The sequence below is a fragment of the Uranotaenia lowii genome, chromosome 2 (genome assembly GCF_029784155.1).
Source record: "Uranotaenia lowii strain MFRU-FL chromosome 2, ASM2978415v1, whole genome shotgun sequence".
Taxonomy (NCBI): Eukaryota; Metazoa; Arthropoda; class Insecta; order Diptera; family Culicidae; genus Uranotaenia; species Uranotaenia lowii.
Window position 1 is genome coordinate 380,906,425 of NC_073692.1, and position 16,180 is coordinate 380,922,604.

Consider the following 16,180-nt stretch of genomic DNA (forward strand, 5'->3'; position numbering starts at 1 on the left):
CGAACCAATAATACTGAATAGGCCGACACACAGAGATGTGATGTAGGTATGCAGAATCGGTCTCTTCGTTCGGGCAGTTCGTTTGGTCTTCTGTATAAAAGTAAAGACTAAAAAGCGAACAACTATGGAATTATTGTCCCACATGCATGCACTGTCTGTCTGTTGCCGTAGTCGTCGTCGTCGTCGTCGTTCGTCGTCCGTCGTAGTCGTGCTCCGCTTCTAGGGTACAAAACATCGCGCACAACACATGGACGCAACAACCCAACCCAACACAAAGCGAACGCGAATGAATGGGGAAAAACTGATGAAGAAGAACGACTACCAACGAACGACATAGCAGCAGAGCAAGCAGCACTGCTGCTGGAAGAAAACATACAAAACATTCACGCGCGCTGTTTGCGTTTTTTTTGTTTTGTTCGGTTTTTGGTGCGGTTGTCTGTGTATATGTGATATGTTTACTAGTTTTTGCATACTTTCAGGGAAACTGCTCCTCGTGACAGTTCATTTCCCTTTCGTTTCGTTGTTTTCTTTATTTTTGTTTCAAACTGTTGCTGCTGCCTTTATTTTTATTATTATTGCAGGTCTTCCACCCTCGTTTGCTCATGTTCTTTCTCCTTTTTTTGTTATCTTTTTTCTCTTTCTTTCTTCTTGAGACAAGCATTTGTTTACGTTTTGTGTACCTTTGCTATAATAACTCTGACAGTTCGTATCACCATAAATGTTATGTTCATTATGTTGGTAACAATCGAGAGTGATAAGAGACATCTTGCGGACAGTAGGTAAATTAGATTTCAACTGGACAGTTAATACTTGGACACAATTTTTGGTTACACGATAAAACATGCTTGTCGATGGAACTCGAAGTTAGCCGATTAATTCGATTTATGACTTCGAGTTTATTTGATCGTCACATATGACCCACGACGTATTACAGGACACGACACTTAACGTTCTTACTATATTACCTTTTATGTCGATCGGTTTCGGGTTCGATTTTTCCCACCTACAGGACGATGTTCGATTGGTTACTTAAAAACAAAACTAAGGCCGATGATGAGGGTAAAAGTTCAAGACTAAAAACCCTCTTTAAATAAATGTACAACAACAACAACAACAAGGACGATGACATAGTGGCCCTTATTCTGCGCCGCGTGTGACGTGACGATTGTCACCTCACCTCGGAGTCACCGTGAGTTTTGTCACCTTATTCCCGGAGTCGATGTGGGTAAAGTGACAGAGGTGAGTGACTGAATGAACACATCTGTCAAAATGGTAGAATTTGTTCTTAATTGATTTGTTTTCGTTCGCGCTTCGAATTTTCCAAACTGATTTTTAAAGCTGATAGTGAGAATTCCGGTTCGTAAAAGGTCACCAACGAGTCATAAGGTGACAGCAAGCAACTTAAGAGAAAAACGGGCATTTTTGTGCGTCCTAAGTGGAGAAAGCTGAAACCGGAAACTCCAACTATAAGGAAAAAATAACAATCGACAGCTGCTGCTGCTACCAACCGGTGTCCAACAGACGAATTCAAGTGAGTAAGGTGGTTTTTCTTTTGTGTCATTTTACAAGATATAAGCGATTCATGTGTTTTTTTTTTGTTTCCAGTTAGTGCTGCCGATCTAAGTGCTTTCCCCGACGGCCCGAGGTTACATGCCGGAAATCATAATCCCACAGCCCAGTCGCCAATAGATCATGGCCGAGCACTATTATCGAAGTCAACAAGGCTGCAGCAGCATCTTTTATTTTTCATTTCTTTTTCTAGTCGTCACCAGAGATGCCATTCTCTACCGAGAAAAACGGAGAACGGAGAAAAACACACTCCCGTGCGATAGTTGCAAATCACCCGGGTGAGATTTTTCGATCCTCTCCACACATTATTCGCACCCCGGTTTCGAAAGCCACACACACCTAATTTCAAAAGCTCCGGCGTGCGACGATTTGTCACTGTAGAGCACTCCGGTGAAAACACAGAACCGACTAGTTGAAGCCAGCAAAGACAAAAACAAACACGACGATGTGCATAATAATAGCATCAACAAACGATGAATGTTTCGGGCGAGTGGTTCAGCTTCGTATGTGTTGGTAAACGCAACAAACCAAGCCAGCTGCCGTCGCTGTCGCACTCCGTGGTGAAAACATTTTTTCACTGTAGTGTGTGTTAGCTCTGTCGTGTTGATTTACAGATTCTCTACAGAGGTTCGGCTAAAAATCTCTGCGGTGCGTTTCAGAGAATCTCTACCGAGAATCGAAAACCGAGCACTTCGGTGATTCTCGTTAGAGAAATTGCAAGCCTGATCGTCACCCCCTAAAAGGTACCGACAATTGTCACCTGAAATCATAAAGGTATGAGCCAAATAAAGATGTTACAAAAAAAAACTTATCGGTAACAAACAGTTGGGAATTTCATTCAGCCAAATTTAGCAGAAATCCCTTAACAATCGCTCAACTCCAATCCGTTTATAAAAAGAAATTTTCGTCGTTTACAAATTGATAGATAATTGAGAGCTTTAAATCATGCTGGGTATATTTTTTTGATCGATTTCTAACAAATAACAACACCGCTTTACTGTAATTTTCGTAATTTTTCATTTCATATCTATCTCGTCGTCACCTGAAAACGTACCGACAATTTTCACCTAAAATCGTCACCCGAATGCGACGATTCTCACCCACGGTGACTACGAAAATGGGGTAAGAACTCACAAAGTTCATCCGAAGTGACAATCCTCACCTAAACCGACTACTGGAATAGAGTGACTTGGGTGACTCAACTATCATCACGTCACGCGCGGCGCAGAATAAGGGCCAGTGAGAGCGATGCGATGCGAATTTACGGACGCAGCCTATGCGAACTCGAGCGGCGGAACAAATTGACATCTGCTTCGCCGCGTTGAGTATGTCAGGTTTAAGCGATTCACATACATTTTCATCAAATGTGGCTCGCCGCATTCAATCGCATTTGCCGGTTCGCATCGCATCGCACTCACTATGTCAACGGCCTAACACAGTTTCATACTACTGCATATATTTTATTCGTTGAAGGATGGTCTAATTATTTTTGATGGCCAAGTTCCAAAGAGGGGATATGATTGGCAAGTCTTCTTCGTCCATTGAACCAGCGAATTCTAGAATGAAAAAGGAAAAGTAATATCGGCTGCAAATCTGAATAGATACGACAAAGAATTTGTTCAAACTAATTTTCACAAACACGAGAGAGAGAAAGGTTCCGGGATAATGTAACCACTTTCTAACCAAAAATAGAAGAATCTCAAAGAGTCAGTTTGCCGTTCAGCGCACCACTGACAAAGATATTCGAAAGATTCTCTCTAGCCATGGTTTGAAAGTTGCATACAAAAGCTCCAACACCTTAAAGGATTGGTTAGTGTCACTTAAAGACAAGGTCCCACCGAATAAAGATCCGGAATCTACGAGTTTCCATGTGAGACTTGAACAGCAGTTTGGCCAAAAAAGACGAAAATTTAAAACACGAATAAAACACAAAAACGCGGTAGAGGACAACAAAACCAACGAATCCAGCGTAGCTGCCCATGCATCCATATCTAACCACTTCATGTATTGTGAAAAGATTAGATTTAAAAAATGTATACGCAAAGCGTCCATTTAAATGCCTTGGAACTTATGTTTATAACAACTTCTGAGAGGCCTTTAATGAACGAGGACGACCCGTCAATCATAAAGCCGCTTTTTAACTTAGCCAACCAAAAATGTTTTGATCATCCTTCGACGAATACTCTGCAGTTCATACATAGGGGAGAGGCGGACTAAATGCGCATATTAAGGAAAGTACTCTTTTTCTTCCATATTACAATAGATAGGAGTCTGTCCCACTCCCCCTCCCCATTTTTAAAAATCGGTTTTTAATTTTTACTTTTATTATCAGCATTTTGCAAGAATATTAACAAAAAAAGGGAAAGAAGTTGTAAATGGAATTTTCAAAAAGCATATCAATCAGTCCAAAAAAATCAAGCTACCTTGTTGAAGCTTGATCAAGCAAGCTTGTTGAAACAAACTGGTATTTAAGTATTCAATCAGTTACGTCGGTCCCAATTATCTCCATTCTGGATATTTAATTAAAGCTACGTAGCTTTACTTGAACCCCTACCTCCCCTCTCGTCACACATCGTCGCACAAAGTGAAACCCACCCCCTGCCCACAAAATGCTACGTCATTTATGGATGTTCCCTTACAGTTTTTGTGAAAATAATTTTATAATAAAAGTAGCAAAATAGTCGATTTCCGAAAACGGCGGGCTAAATGTGCATATTTATGTTTTCAGCTTTATTTAATTTACGCTTGCAATATTTTGATATAATTTAATTGAAAATGGTAGAAACGGATGTAAAGCATACGTCAAGGCTGAAATTTTGTCAAAATTTTAGTTATCACTAGTTCTTTAGCATGAAACATAGTTAGGTAAGCCATATGGCCATATTTCATGGTTATAATTTGTTCATATCGTAATTTTATCCGATCAGTATTAAGCTCTTCTATTTCACCGTAAGATTGTGATTAGGGCGTTGATTTAATGTTTCAATGATAAAAAGTAAAAAAATTAGAAGAATGATCTATTTTTTCCTGATATAGGCATTTAACCTTACTCTGAAATTGTCCTCTTCTGGCTCGACAAACAATCTTCCGGCTGAATATATGTTAGAACACTTTGTCTGGAAAATCAAAGAAAATTTGAGTGATTTGTTTCAAAACTAGTGCACAAAATTACTACCGTTTCTCAGCTGTCCCAAAGATGACTGAAGTCACCGAGTAGGGGAGGATCGGGCTATATGCGCCTATTAAGCAGAACACTGATTTAATCAAATATCACATCGAATATGTGTACAAAAGCTATATACACGTGTGCAGGCATATGTTTTCTATACAATGGAGTAATTTTTATGTAAAAATTTTCTTATGTTTCCAAGAAAACGATTTTATTGTAAGTGTTGTCTAAAATGCCGAACCTCAAACCGTGCGGGCTTAATGCGCCTGTTTATGTTTTGAACAAAATTTCTGTTTTTTGGACAATATTTCCGTATAATTTCATTGAAACTGCTAGAAAGTAATAATTTACGTACGACAAAGCTGAAGTTTTATAAAAATCTATGTGTATAAGTATTTTATGGAATAAAACAAAAGTTAGGGTTGCCATACTATGGAGGCAGTTCGTCCATGAGAAAAACTTTATCAAATCTGTTTTTAGATCTCCAATTCTCTCTTAAGATGTTATTCAGAGTTTAGATTTGAAGGTTCAATGATAAAAATCATTTATTTATTCGATTTAACCTGTTATTTTAGGATGGAGGCATTTTACAAACATGATGGGGGCATACAAAAACACTCTATTATTCCACTATATAATCATTATTAAACCTCCACAAAAGCTGAAATATGTTTAATTTCTTAAGTTCATTTGAGTAAGAAACAAAAACCATCCTAGTTTTTGTTTTGAGCTTCTTTACGTATAATTTTTAAAAGTCGAAATATTACATCAAAATGTATCAAAACTTTGTATGATTTTTTAAATTTTTCTGAGTTTGTAAATTCATAAAATTCTTTCTTGCCTTATGTTCTAAGCGTATCACCCTCAAAATGCATCGGTCGGATAAGCTGTCTAGTCATAGGCCCATTTAGGCCCATTTAGGAAACCTTTCCCCTAGCACATATTTCTAATTGTGGACATAGTTTAAGAAAAAATTGTAGATGAGCTGAATGCTGATGAGGAAAAAAACAATGGTGGACCGCTCACAAAAGTTTGTGCTAAAATTTTTAACCATTATTTTGGTTTTCCGCGAGTACTTAGAAAACGGTTGAAATTTAACAGTGCATTATGGTTGAATAATAACAATAGTCGAAGTTTTTACAAGAAACCCATTAAACGGTTGAAAAAAGCTTGAAAATGGTTATAAAAAAATGAGAGTGTGGGCATTCAAAACCTGTCTCTTATTCCAATATCTGACCATTAACAACTATGCCAAAAGCTTCAAATTGTTTAATTTCTGATTTTCAGATGAATAAGAAAGAAATACCATTAACATTTTTGTTTACAAATTCTATACGAACGATTTCAATATATTCAATAGTTCAATATTTTTTAACAAAAATGATAAAAATCTTGTTTGAATTTTTAAATTTTTTGACTTTATATAACAACAACTCAATCGTATTTGTAAACCGCTGCCTGCGAAATATCATCCGCGCTTGGTAGCCTGGCAACTGGATCTCGAATGAGGAACTACATCGCCGGTGTCATCAAAGGGCGTAGAAATCGAGATTCGGGAACGTAAGTGGAGATGGATTGGGCACACGCTGCGAAAAGATGAAAACGAGATTTGCAGAGAGGCGCTAGATTGGAATCCAGAAGGACATCGAAGAAGAGGCAGACCCAGAAACTCGTGGCGGCGAAGCCTAGCCGCTGAAATCCGAACTGTCGACGAGAGTTTTGACTGGGACCAGGTGAAGACGCTGGCTCCGGATCGTTAACAGTGAAAGTCTTTTACCACGGCCCTATGCACCGGAGGATTGGCGCGGGATCATTAAGTAAGTAAGTCAATTTTTTTTATGCCATGTGTCAAAAGCGCATTAACCACAAACTGCTCTGATAAGATATGTTGAATTTCCAGCCATATCGTCAATCGGCTATTGAACGATAGACAATGTGCAACTCGAGACCCCATACACCCAACCTTCGGGTAGTGGTCATATCACCTCTTGTCTGCAACTCCGATTCTCTACCTCCCCGTGGTGCTAGCTGGGGTGCGAGCAACCTTAGCGGGGATCGGGTACCCAACCACGGTGAATGCTTTGGTCACATGCAAACTGAGTTAGGGGGCTTCGTACGCGTCTGTTCTCCATGTCAGGGGCGGCGTGCGGAGTGCAACAGCGCCCTGGTGGTGTTCGGGACCCAAAACAGCAACATCACGACGGTCTTCCTGCGAGATAGTGGGGTTAGCTGCGGGCCTTGCGAGCCCGTGACTAAAAAAAAACATAAGCAACGACCAACGAACAACAAATTTCGGATGGAAATCGGCAAAGACCCACGCGACGAAAAGGGACTAGCGATTGGAAACTTGGAACATGGAACTGCCGATCTCTAAATTTTGTGGGCAGTACCCACGTGCTCTCCAACGAATTGAAGAGCCGCAAATTCGACATCGTAGCGCTGCAGGAGGTATGCTGGAAGGGCTCCACGGTACGAACGTATCCAGATGGTCGTGCCATCTACCAGAGCTGCGGCAACACACACGAGCTTGGAACAGCTTTTATAGTGATGAGAAAGATGCAAAAGTGCGTGATCGGGTGGTGGCCGATCAACTCACGAATGTGCCGGTTGAGAATCAAGGGCCGGTTCTTCAACATCAGTATCATCAACGTGCACAGCCCTCACCTCGGAAGTACCGGCACTTCTAGGACATCATCGACGTCAGATCCTGTCGAGGCGCCAACATCGAGTCAGACCACTATCTGGTGATGGTGAAGATGCGCCCAAAAGTCTCCGTAGTGAACAACACACGAAACTGGCGCCCGCCTCGGTTAAAAATTGATCGACTGAAGCAACCTGAGGTCGCGGCAGACTACGCGCAATCGGTCGAAGCAGCGCTGCCGGCAGAGGGCGAGCTTGATAAAGCCCCTCTCGAGGACTGTTGGGATACTATCAAAACAGCCATCAACAGTGCTGCGGAGAACGTCATCGGTTATGTGGAGCGTACTCGACGGAACGACTGATTCGACGAGGAGTGTAGGAGGTTGATGGACGAAGAGAATGCCGCGCGGACGGCAGTAGTGCAGAGAGGCACCCGTCGAAATGTGGAAAATCCGGACAGCGGAAGAGGCAGCGAGTCCGACTTTTCCAGGAGAAAAAGCGCCGCCTGGAGGAGGAGGAGCTCGAGGAGCTGGAGCAGCTGCATCGTTCCCAAGAAACACGAAAGTTCTATCAGAAACTCAACGCATCCCGCAAAGGCTTCGTGCCGCAAGCCGAAATGTGTCGGGATAAGGACGGGGGCATTCTGACGGACAATCGTGAGGTGATCAAAAGGTGGAAGCAGCACCTCGATGAACACCTGAACGGCGCACATGCAGGAGATCAAGACGGTGGGGGAAGGTACATCGCCGGCGTAGCCAACGACGAAGAGGAGCCACTCCCAACGATGAGTGAGGTTAAGGAAGCCATTCACCAGCTGAATAGATACAAGTCGGCTGGGAAGGATGGCATCGCAGCTGAACTTATCAAAATGGGCCCGGACAAGTTTTCCGATTGCCTACACCGGTTGATAGTCCGGATCTGGGACATAGAACAGCTACCGGAGGAGTGAAAGGAGGGGGTAATATGCCCCATCTACAAGAAGGGAGACAAATTGGACTGTGAGAACTATCGAGCGATCACTGTCCTCAATGCCGCCTACAAAGTGTTGTCCCGAATTCTACTCCGCCGCCTCACGCCACAAGCAAACAGATTCGTGGGAAGTCACCAGGCCGGCTTCATTGAGGGACGGTCAACGACAGACCAGATATTCACATTACGACAAATCCTCCAAAAATACCGGGAACACCAAGTCCCTACGCAACATCTATTCATCGACTTCAAAGCCGCATACGACACGATCGACCGTAACGAGCTATGGAAAATCATGGACGAGAACGGTTTTTCCGGGAAGCTGATCAGACTGATCAAGGCGACGATGGATGGAACGCAGTGCTATGTGCGGAGTTCGGGTGAATTGTCGAGTTCATTCGAATCGCGCAGGGGGCTTCGACAAGGTGATGGTCTATCCTGCATGATGTTCAACGTGGCGCTAGAAGGTGTTATTCGACGAGCGGTGGGCGAAATGCGGGGCACGATCTTCAACAGATCCAGTCAACTTATCTGCTTTGCCGATGACATTGATATAGTCGGCAGATCATCTGCGGCGGTGGAGGAGATCTACCGCAAACTTAAACGCGAAGCAGGAAGGATTGGGTTGATGATTAATACGTCCAAGATGAAGTACATGCTGGCCTGCGGATCCGAGACCGACCGAACCCGCTTGTCCAGTAATAACAAGGTCACGATCGACGGCGACGAGCTGGAGATAGTCGAAGACTTTGTCTATCTCGGCTCACTGGTGACCGCAGACAATGACACCAGCCGTGAGATCCGGAGGCGAATTATCAGCGGAAGTCGTACCTACTATGGAGTCCACAAGCAACTGCGGTCGAGAAGACTTAGCCCTCGCACGAAGTGTAACCTGTATATGACGCTCATTAGACTGGTTGTTCTCTACGGGCACGAGATATGGATATTACTCGAAAAGGACCTGCGTACACTCGGGGTATTCGAGCGACGAGTGTTAAGAACCATCTTTGGCGGCGTACAGGAGAACGGAGTGTGGAGGCGAAGGATGAAACATGAGCTCGCGCGACTCTACGGCGAACCCAGTATCCAGAAGGTGGTGAAAGCTGGCCGGATACGCTGGGCGGGACATTTTGCGAGAATGCCGGACGACTGTCCTGCAAAACAGGTGTTCGCTACGAATCCGGTAGGAACAAGACGAGCGGGGGCGCAACGAGCGAGGTGGTTAGACCAAGTGGAGCGTGATCTGGCGAACGTGGGGTGCCCCAGGAATTGGAGAACGGTTGCCCTGGACCGAGTGAATTATAGGAATTATGTTCGTCAAGTTATGTCGTGAGACGGAATACTATGTAAATAAAAAAAATAATCGTCAATCGGCTGTATGCGCATATTACACAATATGCGCATTTAGGAACTCTTCCCCCTACTGCTGTGTTAGTGTTTATCTTTTAAGTAACCAGTCGGACATCGTCCTGTATATGGGCAATATCGAGCCCGAAACCGGTCGTCCAAAAAGGCAAATTAAAATCTCTTTCCGTTAGTAAGAACGTTAAGCGTCGTGTCCTGTAATACGTCGTGTGTTATATGTGTAGTATCAATTCATACGTTGGCCCAAAAACATTAGAAAGAATTTTATGATCATATCTTCAACTTTGCCGGAAAGAACGAAACAATATAACGGTTACATATACTTAGGAATAAATTTATATTACGAAAATTTAGGAAAAGATCTTTTTCATGTAACAGTTTTTTAAGAAACTACATGAGCGCTGATGTGGTCTCGTGGATTGGCTGGCGCGAGTCAGGTAGCCCAGGCGTATTGGGTTCGATTCCCGATATCGGCAAGAAAAACTTTTGGGTTCGAATCCTACAAGTTAACGACAGGTAAGATGTGTTTCATTGTATAAATAATTATATATTTCAGAGGAAATGCATCCGGGGATAATCTGAAGTGGAGTGAATTGCCAACCATTATAGGTCTCTGAAGGTTGGATGCCTTCCCTCGACGAACCATCGGCCGTGGAAGCCTGAGAAGCAATTCGAAGGCCAAGCCACTTAGCCATAGGCTGGACCTTGCTAAGGATGGGGGAACCAAGCATACATACATACATACATACAACAGTTTTTTTTACAATTTCCATATCCTTGCTTCTATCTATAATAACACACGTGATGTAAAAACAATTTAGCTAAAAATAATAACAATACCAAAAATGCTCACTTAAAAAGGAAATTGTTTTTTTTAAACTATTTTCGCACTTATGACCAAACTTGAGTAAATAATGAATTTTACTGCAACAATTCGAAATGAACTAGAATCAAATATTCAAATCAATACTTTTTTTTCTGGAAGTCATTAATAAATTGTTCAAATAAATGTTCCTTATTCTGAATTAGAAATACGCCTGAAAATAAAGTCCAGTATACAATTCTAGAATGAAAATTTGCGAAACAATAGAAAACGAATACTAATTAAAATTTTGGTTTAATCTTCAGACATAAAAATTAGTGCTGAAATGGATAATCTTAAAAATGAAACCATATTTAAAAATAAATTCAATCCAAATTCCAAAATAAATTTCAAATCATGTCAGAAATAAAACATGAATTTGAAAAAAAAAACATTTACTCACGATTTGAAATTTATATTCTCAATCGAAAAAAAATATCCATTTTGTATTTAAGAGAATTTATTCAAAACACATACCTAAATAGAAGCTTGTTGAATTTATTTTCAGAAAACGATGAGTGTATTAAATTTTATTTCAAGAGTGCCAGTGCTAAAATCTCTAAAATAAAAGGTAATGCCTTTGCGATTCACAACATTGACTCTATATATTTATTATGAAACAAGGTCAATTCATCATTGAAAAGTTACATGTTCTGGCAAAGTCTAAATTGGTAAATGATTTTTTGAATAGTCATTAAAATATGCAATTCTAAGTATTTGTTTAAATGCTGAAAAGACACAACAAATACTGAATTAGTCATTATTGTGCCGAAATACTTTGGTGGTGCAACTTCGAATTACTTTTCGAACTTTTCATAGATTTTTTTAAAATGAAGATCGATAAAAAAATTAAAATAATATATTTGAATGAAAAATTTAAAATGTGAATATTTTGTCATCGTCAATTTTAATAATGGATCAAATTCTGGTTTCAAATTCTGAAATTGTTAAGTGCTTACTGTTCTTAAAAAACCCCATTCCAAAAAGGAGGAATTGTTTTTGAGTGTCAAGATTTAAGTTTCAATACAAAGGTTTTGTAGAATTGCAATTCAAAATTTACAGTTAAAAACCAGTTTCAATTTTTTTAACGAATATGCAGTCGACTGTCGTCAAATGAAATATCTTAGTCTAAAAGTGATAAAGGATGTGATACAGTAGCTACTAAATTTCACCGGAGGCGAACCAGTTTTCTGACTTGTTAGTTGACAGTTATTTTTAAATACCTTTTGGGATCAATTTATTTCACGTTACTTTAATCAATTTCTTTTATTCAATTTATTCAATAAATTGTTTAACTATTGAATATTTAGATTAAATTACATGCGAATATTTTAATACTGAAAAGATAGAAGAATGAAATAATCACATTACATTACACACTCATCATTGGTCAATGCTTTTTAAAAAAACATGGTACTTAATATTTGAATTGAATATTTTCAAAAGTTTGTTTTCGTGTTATATGTAGGTTAGTTGAACGATATCCTCAAGTAAAATTCAAATTTAAAAATTACAAATCATCAAAACCTTATCACTTTTTTTCATGATTTTGTCGGATCGTGAGTCATTGCATATTTTGAGCAAAGGTGTTGATAAAATTGAGAAAAACATTCCCAAAAAAAACAAAACACCATAAAAATATTCCAGAGCGTAAAAGTTAGTAAATGACAAAAATTGACATCTATGTCAAGGATTAAAAAAAAAAAAAGATTTTTCTTCAGGACAATAAAATGAAAAAAAATTGAAATTACGCTTTCCGTCCTCGATAAACTAATTGATAAACAAATGAGTATATATTAGTTTGAAGTTTTTTTAGAAGTCCACAAATTTCCCGAAACGGATAAAAGCGTTGAAGGTTTTCGCAATTTATCATTGATATCATTGATTGGTACTTTGAAAACTCCAGATTGAAGTAAAAAGCTTCGGAAATATCAAAAACTAGCCTTTTGATGTGATTCAAAAGTAATCTCTAAGAATTTATTTGTTTTAAAATTAACGTGGTAAACAATTGCTCAAAACTAAAAGGCCCAAAAAGTTTTTTTTTCATTTTTAGAAGGCCTAAAATCTGCTCAAAATGAAATTTCTAAAAGTTTTCCAGTTTCATAACTTTATTTTTTAGATTTGTCATTCCATGAAAATTCAAAAGAAATTAAAGAATTTAGAAGCCTAATTCTAAAATGTACAGGCATACAAACTCAAACTCATCTTTCATAGGAAATTGCAAGTTACAGCTGTTTGAGATTCGAGAATTTACTTTTTTCTTATGCATTCAATTCTTCTAACTTTTTTCCGCTTAAGATTTTTATAATCTTGAAATGTTCTTACAAAAAGAACATAACTTTAGCCGATATGGCTGATGAATTAATTATAATGAATTTTTCAACTGTGCCATCTGCTGTAATGCAATCATTGGTATTCAATCATACCTCGCTGGCTTTTCATGGACCCTCATGAAGAAGATTAAACCGCAAAACCCCCATGATATATGATCGAATCTTGTATACTCATTCTCAAATTTATGTTAAACTTTCATAATTGATTATAAATAGTTCTAAAAAATGGTGAATTCTAAAATTTTAATTTTAAATTTTATTCTGAATTCCCTTCATTGATGAGGAATAAAAACTTGATAGGTATTTTAAGAACATTCTGTTTGTTGAATTACAGCATTATCTCCATTGAAAAACTGAAAACTTTATACTGTAAACTAAAATTCTTATAGAAGTTCCTAATCATTTCAATGAAATTTGAATGTTGAATTCTCAATTCAAACATTTGGTGGTTTCAAATTGAAAATGTCGATCCATAGTTATGTTTACTTTATACAAATTTTGGGTTTTTTCAATTTTGGTATCTTAAAAATCAATTCCAATGTGCCAATTTTTTATTTTCGATAAATTTAGTTTTTTTAAATTTTTTTAATATAGATTCTGCTTTAGAAAGGTATTTTTTAAATTAGAAAACAAGAGTGGATTTCTTTCACAAAAATGTACATTGACGAATTTTAGTTTTCTAGAAGCTATTTATTCAACAAAATAAGTTATGTACAGAAAATACGATCGCTAAATTTACAGATATTACTTGGATATACACATACATACAATAAGTTACAGATAAATTGGTAAAACAGCAAGAAAAGACTTATAATCGAGGGGTTAGTCTGCCATATAGAAAAGCTTACGAAGTACAGGGTTTTTTGCTTCTATTACATAGAACGTGGGGGAAAACACAAAAATGGGCTTCGAATCCAATATCGTTTAAGGCACTTAGATCACAATAAGTTGTTAATTTTGTATAGTTCTACAATAATCTTGGTTTTTTTCCTTACTTCACAAGTCTATTCAGCTTAGAGCCTAGCGATTTTTTTTTCTAAAGTTAAGGTTGAAAATCATTAAAGGGTGTGTTGTGTGTGTATTCTAGGTAAGTTTGACTATCATCATGATCGAAAACTTTAAGTTTACTTAGAGCCTACCCTGCCACCTTACGAGTTAAAAATTATATAAAGGAGGAAAGGAAAACTACAATTTGATTGCGTTTTGTTATCGATTAAAAAAAATTATAAAGGTCGGTCAAAACAAATTCGAAAACTCTTCGATGAGAAAGTGAGCTCTGGGGTTCCTAATCGAAAGGTTTTTACCTGGTGCTTTGCTTAGCTTTAAAAGGTTTAAAATAACTAGCGGATCGCGTTACACATCCTGCAGGGCTGTGATTAACTCTACTGGTTGGATCCGAGTCTAATTACACGACTATATATTGCAACGGTAGCCTATCTGATTTGACGTTACACTTTTTTCATTGTAACGTTTGATATTTTTTTCTTACAAACTAGGGTACGATAAATTTGCTTTTTTTTGCTTTGTTCGGGTTGTTTTCTTAGGGGACTAATGAAAGAAATCTTTATTTATTTCGTTCCGGAAGAAAAATATACTCGTCTAATTGTATCGTTCATAGAACTTACAATAAAAATATATCATAGATATATGGGACCAAAATTACCGAAAGCCCGGAAAACCGGTACGGAGTCCTGTATTTACCACTGTCGGGTGGTCGCCATGACTTGGAACCACTTCCGGCCAGTTAGGATCCGCTCCGGGTGGGGTCAATCGGTAAGCAATACACAGTGTAAACAAAACGTATAAAAAAAACCTCGCAAAAGTTCAGATCCACATGAGTATCTACTATTCGAGAGTGATTGGGGTTCTGAATTTTCCTGGGTCAAGAGTCGAGCTTCTTGCCGGAGCTTTTCGGGTTGGCTGCGATCGGTTTTTGTAGGAAATTACCTTCCTTTTGCCGAAAGCTGCCAGAAGTTCCCGAAGCAACTAGAAATTTGCCCGCATCCGCCAAGAGTTCGTTGTTTGATCTGGAAATTCTACCAAGCTCCAAAGATGGTTGTTAAATGGGGGGGCTTGAGATTCTCCGGATGCCATCCTTCGTCGTACTGACTGAGGCTGGTCTTGGTTCACTACTAGCTATTTTCACTAACAATGTCGCCGGGAGTTGAGCGCTTTGTCAATAACTAGAAGTTGATGGTTTGTACACATGATTCCATATCACATCATTTTAATAATATTATCTTCCGTGGTGCAAGTTAATACCACTTGCAGCTCAGACGGAATTTAGCGCGATAATACAAAAGAGTGATTCCCTATCTGTGTGTTGAACCTAATGACTAAAATCCTATTCTTAGATTATATCTTCTGGCATGGGATAGAATAAATTTCCGGACAAAATGTTTACAATCCAATCAAAATGCATTGAAATGTATAATTTCGTTCGAATAAATATTGCCACCCCAGGCAGACATTCCATACTTCATCTAACATGCTTATTCATTCTTCCTGGTAAACAATTACAATTTCACCTTAATATAGAACATCATTCATGCGCGCGCGCACCTTTCTCGCAAAAACAAACACTCAATTCCTTCGCGAAATAACACCCAACTTTACAGCGAATAAGGATGGCAAAACTGGTAAACAAGCCGCTGGGATCGTTCCGTCTTTTGCATTATGCCCTTCTTATAGTATTGCCGAATCGATCGGGAAAGTTTGTCGTAGTTCATGGCCGGCCTATTTTTGCGACGACCCCACAACCTTGCCACTCGCACGGAATCTTCAATTTTGAAAACGCCCTTGGTTCGGTCGATCCAGCGGATGGCGCTCTGGTGCTGATCTGGGGCGGCCAGAAGTTCCTTCAGGAATTGCCACAGATGAATGTGGGAGCCACCTTGCCGTTGTTTTGTTGGTTGTCCAGCACTGCTGGAGGATGTTGAAGGACCTCCGGATGATGAGGTTCCGGCGACTGAACCGGTGCCGTTTGTCGGTTCCAGAGGCATTTCTTCGTCTTCATCTGAAAATGATCAGAAAAAGAGATTATTGTTATCATTTATTTCAAAACAATAATTGTTCTCCAAACTAAATATTCATTCAACATTGGGCGGATATTCTAAATAATTTTTAAATTGCGACCCAGAGATGGGTCTTGACTCAAACATTCAGTCAGCGAAACTTTTTTTTTTGTAGAGAAATGAATCCAACTTAGATGAAATTTCAGGGACTAGATAAGAGAAAATCGATGTTGAAAAACATGCGAAAAAAAATTCACAG

General features: G+C 39.1%; 1 protein-coding gene across 1 annotated transcript; it reads right to left on the bottom strand.

The window, feature by feature from the left end:
• Window positions 1-13,600: 13,600 nt before the first annotated feature.
• LOC129747913 (DNA-binding protein D-ETS-4-like) lies at window positions 13,601-15,949 on the bottom strand. The gene has a single exon (XM_055742332.1). It carries the CDS (start codon window positions 15,907-15,909, stop codon window positions 15,520-15,522), a length of 390 nt encoding a protein of 129 aa, XP_055598307.1. The 5' UTR covers window positions 15,910-15,949; the 3' UTR covers window positions 13,601-15,519.
• Window positions 15,950-16,180: the final 231 nt, after the last annotated feature.